Source organism: Coturnix japonica, chromosome 1 (assembly GCF_001577835.2).
Source record: "Coturnix japonica isolate 7356 chromosome 1, Coturnix japonica 2.1, whole genome shotgun sequence".
Classification (NCBI taxonomy): Eukaryota; Metazoa; Chordata; class Aves; order Galliformes; family Phasianidae; genus Coturnix; species Coturnix japonica.
In genome coordinates this window covers 96,446,713-96,466,883 of record NC_029516.1, presented here as the reverse complement: position 1 = coordinate 96,466,883, position 20,171 = coordinate 96,446,713, and the positions used below count along the sequence as shown (strand labels likewise).

Genomic DNA, 20,171 nt, shown 5'->3' with positions numbered 1-20,171 from the left:
AAACAACATCCAGAAAAATATTTGTCCATTCATCCTTGAACCATGTGCCTCAATCTTGTAATTTATACATCTGTACTGTACTTAGAGAAAGAATGTCTACATCTAAAATAACTTACCTGGTTTGTTAAAGGTTGCTGAATCCGGTCAGTATATGATGAGGCAGAAACCTGTTGGTCATTTATGTTCTGCTGCCGACGATCACTGTACTGCTGATGCGAATGGGACATCTGTCCAGCCATCTGAAGGCCAGCAGCATGGAATGAAAACGATGGTGCAAGCCGAACAGATGAAGGTTTGCATGCTGAAGTCTCTCCTCCTAGAAAGATAACGGGAGTTTTTAATTCAAACTTAATGGCTTTAAAATATTTGCCTGAGTTAGTCTCCACCTCCAAGCCTACAGAGCATACAACAAACTGATAGTTTCACCATTTTAATATGCCAAAGTTTTCTTACACAATCAACCCAGAAATCATTCTCATATAAAGATTATCTAGCTGAATTACCTCTTTCCATTTCAGTTGTGACAAGTTATTCGTTAATAATTTATTCATATTTATCCTTAACATCCCATTTCTAATGTCTTTATCTGTATGTACTAACTCAACTGGAATTTGAGAAGGGTTATTTTCAAACATACAAATCTTGAATGTGGATATCAAACAAAGACAAAATAGTGTTCAGGTTCTGTCTTTTAAGGCTGTTAACAGCAACTTTTTGAACTGATGATACCAAAGGAACAACTTGTGCCCAGCTTCACCTGCTCATCTTCTCTGGTCTCAGTGCCTACAGTTTCCTACAAACAGTTTGCTTACTAACCTACATTTTGAACTTTGAATGTACAACGTGCTTCATCTCAGCTTACTGACTCCAACTGTTGAATTTCATGGAACTACGGTTAGCAAGTATGCAACTTCAATTAATTCCTTTTGGGAAGGTGAAATCAGACTGCAAGAAGCAAATGCAAAGCAAGAGACAAACAAAATGCCTGGTGTCAAGTTGCAGAAGAAAGGCAAACTGCATGGCCAGAGTATTATATTCCGTAGCATACTTAAAAATGCCAGATCCCACAGGCACAGAAACTGCCTCCAACTGGGATGGATCCAACATCTCTCAACTGTTACTTCAGATATGTCAGATGGCATTTAATTGATTCATAGTCATCTTGTATCTTTACTGTTCTCTAACAGCAGAGGACAAAATGCAAGTACAATTCTGTCTTCTGTGTTAATGGAAGTTTAGCATGTTCCACAGGTAACACCTATCCTTTTGCTTTGTGATGACTAGGTCAGAGGGGAAAATTCATCTAAATGAGTACCACGCTGGCACAACATAAGAGAGAACACGATGGGACAAGCAGTCAGGCATACTGAAACCAAAGAATATGAAAGACGCCACTCAAAGAATACAAGTGAATTCAAGAATTCAATCTAAAATCTAGAAGTATAACTATGAGTAGGGATTAAATTTAGAAGTGAGATGTGAGATAAGCAAACTCTTTAACCAGCCAGGGAAACCTCCACTGCATTTACAATCACAAAATCTGCAAGAAAATATAATCAGCACAAAACAGGAGATGAACATCTCATGTCAATTTGACTTTCTTAAAAATAACTGGCTATTCAGTTTGCCACTTGTTCTAAGTTAACAAAAAAAAAAATACTGAAAATGATAGCATGCCATTGACTTGGCAACTATTAAGAAAATAAAAGCACTACATGGGATGGAATCAAACATCATTTCAAATTAAGATTGTTTTTCTCATGGAAGCTTCATAGTGTTCCACAAGGCCTCGTGCAAGGTCTTGCACATGAAATGGGATCATCCCATGTGCAAACACAAGATAGCAAAGTAATGGATTTAAAGCAGCCCTGGGGAGGAGGACTTGGGGGGTGCTGGTTGATGGGATACCAAAAAAAAACCACAACAGTATGGAGTTCTCATTTACACTCTGAATCCACAGTACCTTCTGGTACACATGAAACATCACATCATTCAGAGAATACACTGAAGAAAGCATTGGACGCAGCTTTTTGTTTTCTTTTTTGGTGTTCTTTGGATTTGTTTTAGAAGAAGGAGAGAGGGAAAATAGAAATGTAAAATTATCCCTCAAAAGAACACTTGTTTTATATGAGCTTGAAACTTTCCAAGCAGGCACATCCCTTCCCCTCTTGATTCCACTAGTATGATGATACAGCTTCAGTTTTCTGCATCTTCCAAACTGAAGACAGTCAGATGGATCAACTCTGTTAATTCAAAAGCAGCAGCTCAGCAAGAAGAATTTCATGATTTATGAGAAGGCGACTGGACTGCAGAATCACAAAGGAAGTTTCTCAAAGAAACAGTTTGACAATGTACTCATTCAATTTAATTTTTCTTTTTTGGACATTCAATGTCTAACAAGCAGTTACCTATTTGCCTGGTGATAAGCTATACACAAACAATGACATCAGCATATCCCAATCAAAATGTTTCTCACTGTGAACAATTTTATAAGTCACTGTTGTATGTTAGAAACGTACATCAGTTCTACAGGGCAACACTTAAATATGAGAGCTTGCCTACAGTCTGATGACTGGAAGCCTGGTAGACAAGTAGACAGGTGGAAATTGGCTAGTTAGTACAGTGTGTTCTTATGCCAAAGAGAGGGGCATTTTAATAGTCCCTGTCAATATGATGGTATTCAACCATTAAAAATCCTGCAATAAGCAAGAATCGTTTGTGTCAGAAGTTTAAGAACTGGAATTGCTGGCTCCAAACGATCAGTAGCCAAGTAATCTCTACCTTTACAATTCCTGACTGTCACTGAAATGGAGACATAGAAGTTCACAGGTTTCTCTTCCTGAAACCAGTCCTAGCTATCAGCAAAAAACAAGTATGTCCAGGATATGACCCTTGATGAAACACCTGACCTCATCAGATTTCAGACTTTGTTCTATGATACTTGCAATCTTTCCATGGAACAACAAACCTCAAGAGAAACTCACAACTTATCATTGTGAGCCAAGAAGTAGCTAGTAGCATTAGAAAGAAGTGAAGAATAAGGATAGAACACGAATCTTGACCTCTGGTGTTAGGCTGAGTTGTCACTCATAGAAGTAGGGGCGTTTGTGTAAGGTTGATGTTCAAAAAACTTATGATGGCCAAACTTCTGGAGCTCTAGATATTTACGGAATTAACCAATCTATTGACACCATGAAGGTACTAGGTTCCAAAGGAGCTATACACATACTACAGGATACAAACAGGTAAAGAACAAGTCCTATTCAATCATCAGTTTCCTTTCCAATCACTACCTTGAAATGGCTACACTTCAGTAGGCAACTTGGGAAGGAAACAAAGTGAAAGTAAAAAGCACGCTTTAAAGGAAGACACTGTAGACCAGAAGTGGGTAGAACTATCTTAAGAATGAGTTTTAAATAATGCGTTAGGTCAGAGAATGGCAAAAGTTATGTAGTTGAAAAGTCAAAATAATTTGTTTGCCTACAAGACTAGATCAGAACTCGTGACAGTATGGTCCAAGTACAGAATGCATCTCTCATTTCAAGGCCAGGTTGGATGAGGCCCTGGGCAGGAGGCTGGTGGCCCTGCTTGTGGTGGGGTGAGGGGATGGAGATTCATGATTCTTGAGGTCCCTCCCAACCCAAGCCATTCTATGAATCACTTCAGCCAGGAGGGCATATTTCCTACAGTTATGAACGTAACAGCTCTTTGAAGTGAAGCTATTCTGAGTACCCTACTTCATTAATGATGTTCCATGTCCCATAACGTAAGGTAAATGTAAATAAGGAGAGCAAACTTTTTGTCTTTCGTAAATTTACTGTTTCTGGAAAGTAAAAAGTGAGCCAGAAATGAGCATTAAAAAAAAAACAAACAAAAAATAAAAAATGCAAAGCCATTGTACAAGCAAACCGCTGTAATGATAACCAGAAGAAAACAATTAGAAGGGGATAGATAGCATAAATGCAATAATAGGTAAAACCTAAATTATAACCTCAAACTGGGTTCATAACTCAGAACAATCTGAAAATACAGATACTGCATAAATGGACTGGCCTAACACATGGAAGAAGGTAAATCTCATTTCTTCAAAGAAGCACTTGAACATGGTAGAAAGGGAATAAGGTCAAGAAAAATTGATTCCATTTATATATTTTGAAAAAATTCAATACAGTTTCAAAATTAAATTGTCTAACTCACCTACAGAGTTTAGAATTTGTTCTTACAATTTTGACTTCTATGTAACTCATATCCACATTAGCTCCTCATCAAAATTGTCTAACATATCCAAGTGGTGTTTTAGACAGCATTGCTGCTACTGCCCTTTTAAAATAAAACAATCCTCAAACATCCGTCAATTGACTGTTAAGAGTTGTGGGAGTGCTCTGTGTGCCACCCGAAGAGTGGAACACTGTCTCTAAACCAGAATACACCAAGTAGGTCAGTAAGTATTGACTTTTAAATCAATTTTCCAAAAAACTGTTTATTTTGCTCTTTTAACTCTGAAGTCTAAGAACATGAAGACTTCACCCAAAGTTTTCCCTATGGCTGGGTCATTGTAAGGTCTACACTCTAGACAGGCTGTCCAACATCTAACAGAACTGGAAATCATGACAGAACCTTTCCCAACGTCGTTACTTGGGCTACATGCAGAATGTATCATGCATACTTTCTGTCTTTAAAGACTGCCCAGAGATTAAATATCAAATTCAATATTGTAATAAAAAGCTATGTATATTCAGTGTTTCATGTTCCTTTTCCAAACGTGGAATGTAATCAAATATAAGCCTGGACAAGTGCTACGTTTAATGCTGAAAACAATTACATACTACACAGACAATTCTGGACTCAACCATGTTAGAACTAAACCTCCAGAGATGCAAAATGCCAAATAAGCACCATCAAAAAGGTCAAGAGAGCAATCCATGTATACACTCAGATTTGTTAGGTCTGGGAATAAGTCCATCCTTATCAAATGGTTATTGTTCCCATGTGCCTTCATGAACACCTGTGTCCTCTGACAGGCACTGTTAAATACAGAGAGGTTGTCTGACCAGCTAAACTAACAGCTTACTGACAAATTATAGACACCCTGACACCCCAACCCAGGTGCATAGTTACACTGTAATTCCAGCACAAGTGCTGAAGAGAACAGAGCACCTTTCCCACAAGGTGAGGCTGAGATTGTTCAGACTGGAGAATTCTCAGAAGGACCTCGTGTCTAAATATCCGAAGGGAAGCCGTTATGAAGACCAGGAGAACCAGGCTCTACTACAGTGCCATCCAGTGCCAGAACCAGAGGCAATGGGCACCAACAGAAACACAAGAAGCTCTGTTCAGCCACCAGGACACACTTCTGTGCTGTGTGGGTGACGAAACTCTGGCACAGGTTACCCACAGTGGCTGCAGAGTTCTCTCCTTGGAGATGTTCAAAAGCTCCCTGGACACGAGCCTGGGAAACCTGCTCACATCAGCCTTATACTTTGGCTATTTCTTTTGAACCTCAGAGTTACAAGGTTCCCACCTCTTTGTTCAATTAAGCTCTAAGAAGATGCAGAATTTCTTACTGTATCCATAAAATAAAGACTGGTAAAGAATGACACATCTTACCTGGCAGAAAGAATACAGAACTACATTGGAAGCAGTGGAGATACTGCCTGGAGAGGGGGCAGCTTCCTGGACTGCTGGGTCATGTAATTTTGCAATATAAATCTTATATAAACACATTTCTCCACAAAACTCACCCTATTTCACTCTCTTTTCTTTGTTCTTCAGCATTTACCCCATAAAGATCCCGACAGTCCTTTTACCTCCTCTGCCTTCCTTTGAGTTCCACTCAAACATCATCCCCCCTTTTCCTATTCTATCTCTACTATCTACTATTTGGGTAATATAGCAATGTGCTGAGGTATTCCAACTCAGTGGTAAGTTCGCAGTTGAATGAGAACACACTAGAAAACATGAGAGAATAAAAGTGTGAACTGTATAATTCACCACAATCAGTAGTCTCATTTCCACATTCCAAGTTCAAGAGCTTGTGGGTCTATACCACAGCCCAAATGTGGCAGTTCTCAGTAGCGCATACGACTGGTTCACATTTCAAACCTGTTCATTTCCAATCTTCGTAGTACCATCACAAGTTAAGGCCTCCATCCCACTCCCTCCCCATTATTTGTGTTCATGAGTGACAAAAGAGCCATACGTTTCCTCAAAGGGAATGCTGTATGAGTTGCCAAACTGTACAACACTACTTCTTCGTGTAATTTTATTTATTTATTTATTGGGGCTGGGAGGAAAGGTAGAAAGAGTACAAAATTAATCCTACTGCAGAACTCTGTTCAATCTTGTTCTTCAAAATCCTTGCTTGGAAAAGTTCTCTACTAATAATCATTACTACCTCAGCTATCATTCAACACACCTCTTAGAAACAGGGCAGAAAAAGGGAGGAGACTGACCTCTGTGCTTCTTTAACAGCCAACAACCTCTGCATGGTTAGCACATCCTAAAAGAGGCAGTGAGCAACTAGCAATAGAGACAAATCCCTGGATCTTGAGAACTCCCTGTTCCAATGAACCCCCACATTTAAGAAGAGTCAGACTACCTAGGTCTGCCAAAGCATAATAAATGTCAAGCACTTGGGATTTTGTAGTCCATATCAATCATTTTTAAGCAATAAGCAAATGCCAACCTGAACTCTAAGTGAACTACTGCTTTGCTGAAATGCTGTTCTGCCTATTGTCCTCATGCAGTACATTTAAAACGACCACATGAGAATTCGAGGGTACACAAATTTAACTCAGCTTGCTGTGGAATGAGGAAGGCTGTGAGAGAACCCAATGAACAAAGGAAAATTACCTGCAGCAGCAACTGCAGAACAAACAACTTCGTTATAAATATCCTTCCTCTGGAGGAGCTATATTATTGTGGAGAAATTATATTATTAAGAATGGCTCCTTCAGAAGCTATTCTACAATAACTATTCAGTCAACTTCCCTGTACAGAAATACTAAATGCTACCTTTGGTCAAAGCAAAATTAAGACCTAAACTTAGAAGCAAGAACATTATTGAATCCTGTTTGCAATGCTCCCAGGCCACAGAATGTTCTTGCTTGCACTCTTCCCTAATGGAGTAAGCTGCAGAGAAGACGAAGCATTTAGGAGGGGACCTCTGAGCGCCATCTTTCCCAACAGCTTGCAGACCTTTGACACGACACATCTGCCACATGCCTGAACAATTTGGCAGAAGGAGCAAGAAAGAAAAGACAGAAGCAGCTTCATTAATTGTTCTGAAAGTGTCGTGTCTGCCGTGGCTATCCTCTGCCCTAGATGACCTATGGCAGGAGGTGGATTTGGGCAGGAATTACATGCAAATGCTGTTGCTTTTGCACCTGTACTTCTAGGGGACGCCATCTCTACTCTGCTGTAGAAATGCTGTGGCTAAGACCTGTGACTGGGAGAGATTGTGGTACACACCTCTACTCAACCACCTCAGAAGTCCAGTACCACCAAACTAGGATTACACCCACAATGCTCTCAATAATGTTCCCACAACAAGAGAAGGAAATTTCTAAAACTCACAAATATAAAATTCTTTAAATGGAAGACAACAGAGAAGCTTAGGGTTTAATCCATTGGCAACACTATAAATCTGCTTCATTACTTTGACTAAATTGTTGAGAATTTTAGAACAAAGGAAATTATGTGAAATTACTTTTATAAAAAAGGAGCCCAAGATCACCAAAATTCTCAGCTAAAACTCGCAGGAAACATTACCACATTAACCCCAACCACCATAAGCCTAAAGTCCATGACTCCATAAGAACTCTGCTTTGCAATGTCCGTTCCTGAGAAGCAGGGTGCCTAAGAAGATATGTCTGAGAAAGTCTTGCAACTCCTCAAGCAAGAATGGAGCCTGCACATGCAGGCCTCCACAACCACCAGAAGCTTGCACCTAGGTATGCACTCAACTAAAGAACATGAAAATTGAAGAAGTTAGGGAACAACAGAGCACTTCCACAGTTTTAACTGTGCCTCTATGTAAACCAATTATGATACTATCTAGCTACACTAATAACCTATTTAGTTTAAAAGAGAGAAATAAAGTAATGCTGGCTGGATATGGTCTGGAGGTCTGGCTGGAGGTCTGAGAGATGCTCATTTCTGTTCATAAACAAGACTGAGCAAGAAGGGGGTACTTGTTTCATATTGGTCTAAGAAGCATAGCTCTTCCAAACAATGGAGCACTAACATTGGAATTCCTCCACATATCAAACCAAAGTTCCACTCAAAATCAGCACCCCGTCTCACAGTGGTCAACAGCAGTCACCCAGGACAGCAACAGGGCAAGCATACAGCAGTATGTGCCAGGCATGTTCTTCTAGTCTCCAGTTCAGGAGTTACGTAAAGCCAAATCCTCGTTATTAACATAATATACTTCACTCATTCTTTCCCTCTATGGATTTGATGAAAAAATTTTTGCATTTCAGCATCTCTAGAACATCCCTTGGCAAAAGGCTCTGTAGCTTACTCAGAGCAACACCTTACTCATTAAGCAACACCTTGTTGCTTGTTACAAACCTGCTATTTTCATCTGATGCTTCTGCTGAATAGTAAAAAAAAGAAACAGTCTGCTTTTCTGCAATGATACTGGCACGAGGAAATGAATGACAAGCTTCAGTCCAGCAATTTTGTTTATTCTATTACTAGGGGTCTGGTTCATTACTTTTAAGCTCCCTTTATACCACATGCCTTCATGCGATCCCTCAAAGATAGGATAATCTAGTACTTAGAGAAGACACATTCTCTACCACATACCTGTATATACATGGGTATGTTTCATATTTAAGCTTTTATTTTTATTTTTTTTATAATATGCATGATCACCAGAAGTTTTTCTATCACATTGCAACACTGTCCAACACTCCATCATGAATGTGTAGCATGAGAAACACTGGTCAAATCCAAGTAGTCTGGGCTGATGATTCAGCCCAATATGGTATTTAATTGTGCCAAATGAAATACACGAATCAGAACAGCTAAGCAATCAATACTTTATTAATTATTAATAAAAAATATTTTAAAAGACTAACATTTGCTTAAAAAATGGGAAAGAAGATTTATCAAAATCTTCAAAACAGCAAATATTCATTTTTCAGAGGACAAATGTCAATGAAGAGCCAGGCTTAATATTCTCATCTTATTTTTCCCCTCCATAAACCTATGTTTAAAATTTCATGCAATTATGTCTACAGTTATACAGTTTATAAGTTTCTTAATTTAATGACAACCTTGTCATTTAAATAACATGGACATAAAGGGAATGGAGAATGGCTTCATTAGGTGAAAGGCCCACACCTGTATATCATCTCCAGCATAGCCCGTGAAGAACAGACACGAATACAAAAACGACACTTACAAGGAGTTCTGACAAATTCTGTAAGTAAAAAAGTGAAAGGGAGAATACTTCATATGTCACAGTATCCTTGTAATACAGACAACAGCAACTCGGTGACAAAGTTTAAAACAACATGGTTGTATGAAGCCACTCCATTAAACACACTAGAAAGGAACCCCTACACTCACATTCCATAAACCCTCAAAAGCCAACTTCACACAAATTACATTATATATTGGATTTTTTTGCTTTTTAAAGGCACTAGGAAACACCAAATACAGCTGAAAAATTAAAACAAAGCCTCACCAAAATAAAAACTTGATTTAATCCCAGGTCACTCTGACAGCAAGTCACTTTGGTCTTAGTGGTGGGTTGACTTGGAAATGACTGCAGACTATTGCTCATCTGAAGCAATGCTCTCACACGCGTTCGGCCAACTCTAAGCATTACATCATGGGAATGCTGCATGTTCTCTTGGTATTTAAGAGCCAATTAATCAGAATTTATGAAAATCAAATATTTTGCGTGCGGATGTTTTCAATTAAATATATGGCACAAAGAAAAAACGTCGCCAAGTTGTAGCACTTCTGGCAACATTTCAACTCCAGCTGAACTCAAGGGCAACCAGATCTGCTGACAACAGGGATATGTCACAAATACACCGGCAAGAGTAATTTCCTCCATTACTGCTAAGTGCTAGGTGGTACCAAGCCTCACATGTGTATCGATACCTATTGTGGGGGAAGAAGAAAAACAAACAAAAAAAGAATGCAGAATGTATGCAGATGGACATACTACATTAAATAACGCACTTGCCATGGTGGGCAGGAGGGATGTGAGAATTGGTAATAGGTAATAGGTAACAGTCTCGTGCAGGTTGGAAGGGACCTTAGAGATCGAGTTCAACCCCCGGGATTCAAGCCCTGTGTAGCAGCAGAGCGGCACTTCTACCACTTGTGCCACAGGGGGGATTCGAACCCAGGCCTTCGGTGTAGCAAAGCGGCATTCCTACCACTGCGCCACCGGTGCACAAGGGCACAAGGCCTCAGCTTGCACAGCTGAGGAACCCTGAGAGAGGGTTCACCCTGGGAAGAGCAGCACTGAAGGCAAACTAACCCAGGGTCAAACAGGAGAAGGGCAGGTTTGGAAAGCTGACTTCAGCAACAACAAAACGCTTTAAAATTAGACTTCCTCAGGTTGTTAGGCAGGAACGACACAGAAACCGAAGAAACCCAGACTCTACGGTTACTGCTGAGGGGGCTTTTTTGCGAGGAAAATAAAAGACAACGTGAACACCCCATTTTTTAAAGGTAATAGTCTTGGTAATAGGTAATAGTCTGGTGCGGGTTGGAAGGGACCTTAGAGATCATCGAGTCCAACCCCCGGGATTCGAGCCCTGTGTAGCAGAGCGGCACTTCTACCACTTGCGCCACAGGGGGTTTCGAACCCGGGGCAAGCGCATGCTCCAGAAATAGCCGGTTCTATATTCACACCATCCACGGGTACGTATCTCGGGAACGAGGGCTACCGCGTTTCAGAGCGCGCTGTCACTCAGCTGCCCGGTGGACGCTCCCCGAGCCAGCTGCCTGCGCACACACGGCTACGGGCGCTTTAACTGAAGAGAGAGAGGGCATTAAGCAGCGTGGCAGCGCAGTGCCGGCGCTGTTCCACGCTCACAGCACTGTCGGTGCGGCTCTATTTTCCATGACCCGCTGCTGCCCATGCCCACAGCACCACCCGTGCCCACGCACAGGTGCAGCCCGGGACGCGCTCACACCCCCAGCGCCGAACGCCCCGTTCCCGCCCTCGGAGCCGCTCCCGCCCGTTGCACAATGCAGAGCGGCAGCAGAAACCGCCGCAACCCCAGCAACAGCGGGCAATTAGCATAGCCTACCACGGCGCCGCCAACAGCTCATTGGCCAGCCTGCCGGCCTCCTCTTCCAATCAGGCGGGGCTATGCAAATCGCATCCCGCAGTTGCCAGGGCAGAGCTGCCGGCTATTGTCCAATCGGAAAACAAGCAATAAACAAGCCACGAAATCGAGCTTTGTCACATTTTCAAGTTGTCGTTAACACTTTCAAGTTGAAAGCGAAATTTGCTGCGTCTACGGGGGATTAGAGGCATGTTCTACATTTCGCCCCGCAGCAAGGGCAGGGCCGCGCAGTCACCATACGAGGGGATTAGGGCTCAGAGCTGCGGCGGGATTCGAACTTGCGGCGTCACGGCGGGGCGGCCGGGGGGCAACTCTCAGAGCCGGGGGGCAGCGCTCGGGTCAGGCTCCCGAGTAAGAGATTCCCCCTTATAAAAGGATTGAGGGGGCTTTTCCTCTACCGTGACACCTGGAAGGGGGGGGAAGTTGCCCAGGGAGGTGGTGGAGTCACCGACCATGGGAGTGTTCAAGAAACGCTTGGATGTGGTGCTGATGGATATGATTTAGCCTGGAAGTATTGGTGATGGTTGGTCTGGATGATCTTTTAGGTCTTTTCCAACCTTGATAATTCTGTGATTCTGTGAAGTTCCCTTTGGGTGTGCAGTCAGATCCCCTGATACAATGGTAAGGCTGATAAGCTGTATCAGCTGGCACGGGTTGCTTCCAGAGCAGGATCCTCTTCTCACAGCCACTACATTTCTCATTATATTTTAGGAGGGAAAAGACTAAAAGACAGAATCTCCTTAACCGTTTACCTCACTGACACATCTTAAATAAATGAGTTTCAGTTCATTTGATGAAGCAGAACCACCAGGTTAAGACTGAATGTAGGAAATGCATGTCCATAAGGAGAGCAAGCCCATGATCTCTAGAGGTCCCTTCCAACCCCTACAATTCTGTGATTCTGTGATTTCTTCCCTCAGTTACAAAAACCGAGAAAACACGAGGAGTCTGAGAGAATACCTGCAGTTCCTTGTGTGCATACAGCAGTGGATACACGCAGAGCACCACAGGCCCTGACCACCAGCACCCCTCAGCTGGCTTTACACACACACACACACACACACACACACACACAGATTTATGCAGTCGGAAAACCGCCATCGCTCAGTGCGCTCAAAATGAAGTGCCCAGCGCAACGACCGCCCGCCGTATCCTGCAGTCACTGCTTCTCCTCAGTGGGGGAAGGCAGCTGCGCAGCCCGGCTCTGCCGCCTGCTACACGCACCAGCCTCCCTCAAAGCCACCCAAGGACAGTGACACCATTCCACCCGGCCAGCGACCAAACCCAGGGCACCACCGAAGGGCGGAGGGCTCCCCGTTTCTTTGTCAGTCGCTCTGACATGCAAAACTTTGCAGCTATTAACCACAGAATCTGCAGTTAATGTGTATATATATAAATAAATAAAAAGCAGTGCTGAAAACGTAGGCTCCAGAGACGGAGTCTGACAGTTTTGTTGGCTCCCTCATCCCAGAAATTTAACAAATTCTTTTCAAACACATTAGTGGTAGTAAAATTACTATTTCCTTATATGTCCAAAATATATAAAATTGCCTTAGTATGCGCACCAGCCCCACTGACACATGCAAAAAATCATGTCAATCTGTTCTGCATCTTGTTTTGGCTTTTTAAACTAAATTTGTGCTTTTTGATTTATGCCCATCTAGCAGCACACCCTGTACTGCACAGCAGCAGCAAGCATTACAGTGTTATCTGACCATCGGCTTACAAGATTTTCCAAGCAATCCATCCTTGGCCAATACCTTGCAGCAGTAATCCTGCTAGTCTGCTCAACTGCCCTCTCCAAGTAATACTTTTATCAGCAGTTAAGTAAGAGTTCCCTGTATTTGTGCAGCGTCTTTTTTTCCCACCTCCAAAAAGAAGACAAATAACATTACTTACAATCTTCAGTTTCGAGTGCAAAGACTCAAGACTGAACATAAATTACCTGCTGCATGGCAACACAGCAAGCTGGAGAGCTGTGTGTGAGGTGAAAAACACAAAAAAGGCTGCACCTAAGCAATGCCTATAGCTAACATGAAGCCCAATGCCTAAACTTCATGTTTTAGACTTCATGTGCATCCCCAGCTGAGGACAATGGAAAGTTAGCATAAATATGTGAATAATTTTTAAAGCCCTCCTTTAATCTACAGTGCAAGCACATATATATTAAAAAAGGAATCTTTTCCTACTCACAAAAACCATCAAGGGAAATAGAATAATTCAAGTCATTTCCCATTTGTAGTTACTGAGACACAAGATATATTTAAACAGTTGGTACAGAAAAAATGGAAAGCATCTACCATATCAATGTACAGCTAGCATGCCAAACCATTAATGTAAGAGCTAAACAAGAGATGAATACATCATGTGCAATAGTCTCACATGATATAAATTATTCAATACCTGACCAAAGAAAACAGCTTTCAGGAGAGAGGGGGAGGATCTGAAAATACTTTTGTAGTTTGAATAAATACAGTCCTAACAACTGATGCAAAATAATCTTTTACGGAGAAGAAAAACCTTCCTAACTCTACAGTACAGTTAAATGACCATATTTAACAAGTAGGTTTCATTTTGTACAGGCCAAAAAATGTAATTTTTACAGTCTGTTTTACTTTAAATGGCTTTCAGAATTCACACTACAATTCCTTCTCCCACTGACAGGATACGGACAATGCACTGTCATATGGACATTGCAAACCTTCCTGCTTTTCTAGTTTCAAATTGGCTACGAGAGGCTCTATTTAGGATTGCTATGCTGACCAAAACCAAACACACAAACTAACAACCAACAGTATCTGCAACATAATTAAGTGATTATGTCAAACAAAAGCACTTTGTAGATTTAAGATACACAGAAAACTAAGTGACAATTTGAATTAAAAAAAAAAAAAAAGAAAAAGAAAAAAAGAAAGAAATAGATAGATAGATACAGAATCACAGAATGACCCAGGCTGGAAGGGACCTCAAGGATCATGTAGTTCCAACCCCCCTGCCTGGCAGGGCCACCAAACATACACATTTACTAGATCAGGTTGCCCAGGGCCCCGTCCAACCTGGCCTTGAACACCTCCAAGGACGGGAGGTATATAGATAGAGGTATATAGATAGATAGATTACAGTTTGATTAAGGGGAATCTACCACTGTAAGTATCTTAGGTCACGGCTGATTTCCTCTATCACCTTAAAATAGTTTATTTCACCCAAACATTTTCACATTGAGTCCTACTAACAGAAATTCTGCTTAGTTTTCTGAAAAAATGAATACTTAAAAATTCATAAGCACACAGTTCATCTTAATCCACAGTTTATAAAAATAATAAAATACAAAGGGGCTTTTTTATTTTTTCTTATTTTTACTTATTTTAGTGCAGACTGGAAGCACCAGCACTACTTGCTTTTATAAAATATTTACAAGTTTTAGAATTGTAACTAAATCATTTTTCTGCTGTGTTTTCAATAACTTGATAACTGATATTCTCAGACTGGCATTTTACAATAGATGTCTCAAGTCAATCCATGCTTCCTGACATACTGCATTCAGATTTCTTACATAGTTCCCATGTAAAAAGCTCTAATGATTCCATATTTAGTTACGGAAAAATACAACTAAAAGCAGAAATAAAACTCCGTTTTCACAAGTGTGGTGAGACCTCACAATTCCAAAGTGTTTATTTTAAAGACTAATTTCCTACCTTTGTAACTTCTGTATTTGGTATACACACTTTTATGTAATTACTTCTTTTGATTTGTCTCATTTTGAAGTAGTAGCTTTCAAAGAGGGAAAAAGAAATAGTACTGCTAACACATGCTTGCATCTAGCAACCACCAAAAGACAGTGGTGCCAAGTTTCATTAATCCAAACAAGAGCACAACCCTGAAGTGTTCGGGGCTCACTGTAAAGCTGCCTAAGTTTGAAAGAAAAAAGAAAGAAAAGAAAAATAAATTATCAAACCTCTATTCCTCTTCCTTTAGGATGACACTGTGATGTAAGAAAAATTGTATTCAAGCATAACTCACTTTTTCTTTAGATCCTGATCCTATAAACTCAAGGGGAGTCAATTCTTTTCAAAGCGCAGATAACAACAGGACAAGGGGAAATGGTTTTAAGTTGAAAGAGGGAAGGTTTAGGTTGGGTGTCAAGGGGAAGTTCTTTACTATGAGAGCAGAGAGGTGCTGGCACAGGCTGCCCAGAGAGGTTCTGGATGCCCCATCCCTGGAGGTGTTCGAGGCCAGTTTGGTTGGGGCCCTGGGCAGCCTGGTCTAGCATTGAATGCAGAGGTTGGCAGCCCTACATGTAGCAGGGCCTGGAGATTCATGATCCTTGAGGTCCCTTTGAACCCAAGCCATTCTAGGATTCTATGATCTAGTATAAACTAAGCAGTGTGTACTTATTTAAAAAAAAAAAAAAAGAAAAGAAAAAAAAGAAAAAAAAGAAAAAAAAGAAAAGTTTCCCTTTTCCACACCAATGAGAACAGTACTACCCAAACACCAGAGCAGTACAAACTGATACAACTTCAAATGTTGTCTACATTTTTATCTCAATGTATCCATAACTCTTCCTTCAAAATCTCTAATCACAGGATAGAGTTCATGCTTAATATGACATGGCTCTTCCTCCCCATAAAGCTCCACCTTTCTCCTCTAGGGGCATTATGGAAGATGCGTAAACCAAAGATACTGTGTTCCTGTTGTCCTGCTTAAAGCTGTAGCACTTCAGCTTTTCTTTCTGCTGTTCTCTGAATGCTTTTATATGGCAGTTCTCAGAACAAGTTAAGAGAGCAGCCCATCAGATACACTGGCAGCATCAATATAGGAAGAAATGCAAAGATGGCACAAGTACACTGGCCACCAGCAAAGACCGCTTACTTAAGGGAGTGCAAAAATGGTCACTCCGCCATTCCCTGAAGGACATCTAAACTACACCTGACCAAGTGGTTAGACAACATTTTGCATTTGGTTTTTGTGGGATTGCTTTTTTTCTGCTCCCACAGAGTTGCAGAGGAAGAAAAACATTTCACCTAAGGAATGAGTCTTGAGTGTTTTAAGGAAAGGGGATTATGTAAAAATGTTATCGGTACGTAAACACTGAACTCCAAACAGATGAGCAGTTCTTCAAGGTTCAGCTAATGGCTACATTCTGTGGAAAAATCATCACGAGTTCAGTTTGTAGCATTAATGCTAACAAAGCTCTGACCCCTGCAGGCTTTTAATCCTTACAGAGTTTTAAGCACAACTGTGCCAATGGTCTGGACAGAGTACTCTTCCAGTTCGTAAGTACATACTGGACATTCACAGGCAGCATACAACTGTATTGTAACGCAGAAATCCCCTAATATATCATTTCATCTGGAGTCTAGGTATTGCAGGTAAATAAAATGATTGATATGCAATGCCTTTGCCTTGAAAACTTAGGTGCCAATGCATATTGAAGTTTCAGTGCCATTCTTTACAAGAGAATGAAACAATTATAACTGATTTAGAAACTACAAGATCTTGTTACTTTAAAAAAAAATAAAAACAAAAAGAAGCAAAACAAAATAAACCACCGTCTTTCTAATTCCATTCTAACAGGAAACTTTGTAATCCAAGAAGTACTGCAGTAAGGCACGTTATCTCTTCAGCTATGCATACCATGCTCTATGGAATGAATGGGCATATATAACCATTTGCTGACAAAACATTCAGCTCCTTGGATGGCAGGCAGTTACCACGTGTGAGGACTCTGGTAAATGTGCTCTTGGAGACGTGCATCTTTAACAGCTCCTTTAGCAAGTAGATGTTCAGGTAAGGGGGAAGCAGTTTGAAGCACCCGCCTTCTCATGGGTGAAAAAAAATCAGGCATCAGACTGCTGGCTATATTAATATTTTGTAAGAAAAGATGCTTGGAAAGGGGTGCAGAAGGATCGGAAATCAGGTTACAAAACAATCTTGAAAGTAATAGGACTTTCAGATACTACGGTGATTAATTTTTTGGGGGGAAATATAATCAAGGCCTTGTATCTGTCATCTAGAAGACATCTTCAAAGGAAAATGAGACCTGGGTAACATAGTACCCCCAGCCAGTACACTGCCATTGAGCAAATCTTTTGCCAAGCACATGTAAAGAGTTGAAAATCCTTAACGGGAAAAAAAAAAGAAAGAGAAGAGAAGAGAAGAGAAGAGAAGAGAAGAGAAGAGAAGAGAAGAGAAGAGAAGAGAAGAGAAGAGAAGAGAAGAGAAGAGAAGAGAAGAGAGGAGAGAAGAGAAGAGAAGAGAGAGAGAGATAGAGAAGAGGAAGAGAAGCAGAAAAGAAAAATGAAAAGAGAAAGAAAAGAAAGAAATAGAAAAAGATGGAAAAGAAAATGACAAAAAAATGAAAAAGAAAACAACAACAGAGCAATATGTTCTTCATGCTCCCAAAGCCAATGGGGGAAAAAAAAAAAAAAAAAAAAAAAGGAAGTTGGTGCAAAATGAGCAGAAAAAAATCCAAACCACCTGCTACTGCTTTGTAGCATCAGCCATTATGCCAAGCAGCAGCAACACATGAAACTGATACACTTGCCAAAGCATCTGGGTTGAAAGCAGCGCGGTGTTCACTGGCATCACTGCACTAACCAGCATAAAACTGTTTCAAAATGTCAGTCAGTCTCAGTCCGGCTCTTGAAAACTTCCGTAGGACCTTGCAGAAACACCGTATTTATTAACAACTTCACAAACTCCTATTTATTTCAAACAGAAGACACCACAGAGAAGTTGCCCTTTTTCTCTCTTCCTCTCCACCACAAAATGGTAAGTTGAGGTTTCTTTTGCAAAATGTCTAGGAACTAAAAGAGAGTGGACAGAAATGACAAAAACTACCTTTGCCATCATTTGTGAGAAGAAACATTGTACTCTTCAGACTGGGACTGTACTGGCTGAACTGAGTAGCCAATAATCCTGTGTTTCAAGATGTCAGCAACAGCTCAACTTTATGTACAGCTGGGCAGAGACTGATGATGGGCGGACAGTATTACAAGGATTTAAGACACAGACAGCATTCCTTAGATGTAATTATATTTCACTGTGGGTTGCACAACTGTAGAGAAGACAAAGAGTAATACAACCTGAACTGTCTACCTACATAAGCATGTACCAAAGTCATCCTCTTGAGCATAAAACACAAATTCCTACCAACAATGAAATCCCCAGTCAGCTCCATTTCCATAGAATCTAAAGGGAAGTGAAGACCTCTGCAGTGAACCAGTAACCACATTCATATTTAGACACAGCATGGTGCTTTCTATATACACAGAAACTGTCATCAAGTTAGCCCAGTTTCGCTAAAACGACTGAAATTTTGTTCACATGCTGTTTGTCTTAAAAGAGGTCCAACCCTACCATACCCACAGATAGGATATTATGGTGAAAGTTTCTTGAAACCTCAACAGGCCCAAAAAACATGGGGGACATCTTGCAAGAGAAAGGGAGATTAACCAGCTGACCACAAAGCAAAACAGAATTGCTCATGGGCACAGCACCCACAAATGATTAGGGGGCAGCTACTCTTTTTGAATAGAAAGATGAAGACAGTTATCAGTCTGCTTTATTCTGAGGCCGGAAATAGTGATGTGCGGAAAGAATCATGAAACTTAATGGTGCTCCTAACTTCCCTAGGGTTTAAAGTTCCAACAGGCAAAAGACTGACCTAGACTGAGCTCATCATCCAAAAGGAGTCAGCATATGTTCCTGTCATGGGATGAACCTCTCCACACAAGACTGGGACCCAATGGGCTCCTGCAGTTTATTCTACTCTATGTAGAAATTTTCATCTTCAGATTGCAAAGTTTCCAATATCATCTTTGAGAAGAGAAAAGAATTCTGCAGTGGGAAGCAAAAATTCTTCTACTTACTGAAATCCATGGTCAAAAAGTTTCAGTGAAGGAGCTTATAGTGATAGCATAAAGGAAAAATGCTCAAACATCTAACCTTGACATGTATAAGTAATAATAAAATAAGCAAATGTGTCTGAGCTAACGGGTGCCAATTCAGAAAGCAGTCTTTACATAAAATACTAATATGGAGAAACATAACAAATAGATAAATACAGCAACAGATCTTAGACGAAATAAAGTCACCCCCACCTATCCACTTATCTCTCACTGGATATTCTTTATCTTTCTTTATCAAGGACAACAGAGCTACTGTCGCTTTTAAGAAACCAAGCAAACATATTTTCACAGATGCAATAGAATTTTAGACATTCTCAACACTGACCAAAATTCCTAGTCAAATAGTATGTAACTTTATCATTTGGTTATCACAGATACATAGTTGTACAAAACCTTCCAAAAGTTCTTAAATAGGAATACAAATATATGCATATATGTCCACACTTCCAATGATTTTCCAAGGCATTTCTTCTTTTTCAAGAACTGATCAACTCTCGCAGATAGTTCATATTTCTGAATGAACTTTGATAAGGAAAGAAAGGTCCCATTAAATCCAAACAGTACGATACCCATCTAATTACCCAATATTCAATGAAAATTCGTCTGATTCATTAGATAAGTGATCATGAATCTAATCTTGAATGGAAACCAAATCCCTCTGTCTAAGTAGCCTGCTACACAGACTTGCTTATAAGACACCAATTCACTTTTCTCTAAATTGACCAAAAGGCTTAAATAAGAGGGAGATTAACCATCTTCCTAATGGCTTACTGCAGCTTCTTGGAAAGATGAAGCTACTGGTAACCTGTTATCAAGGATAAGGTGGATTTTTGATGGCTAAAATATCTTGCTAGAATTTTTTTTATTATCATTTTTTATTTTTTAAAGGGGGGTGGGGTCAGGAATGTGATTCTAAGTAAAATAAAACTGTATTAAA

At 40.5% G+C, this 20,171-nt stretch overlaps 1 protein-coding gene across 2 annotated transcripts in view; it reads right to left on the bottom strand.

Moving 5' to 3' along the window:
* The window catches only part of DYRK1A (dual specificity tyrosine phosphorylation regulated kinase 1A), an 81,582-nt gene that overhangs the window by 23,680 nt on the left and 37,731 nt on the right, over positions 1 to 20,171 (bottom strand). For both annotated transcript variants that reach the window (XM_015882419.2, XM_015882430.2), the window contains exon 3: positions 117 to 316. In XM_015882419.2, coding sequence (XP_015737905.1) covers positions 117 to 316 — 200 coding nt within the window. The remainder of the gene's footprint in view (positions 1 to 116; positions 317 to 20,171) is intronic.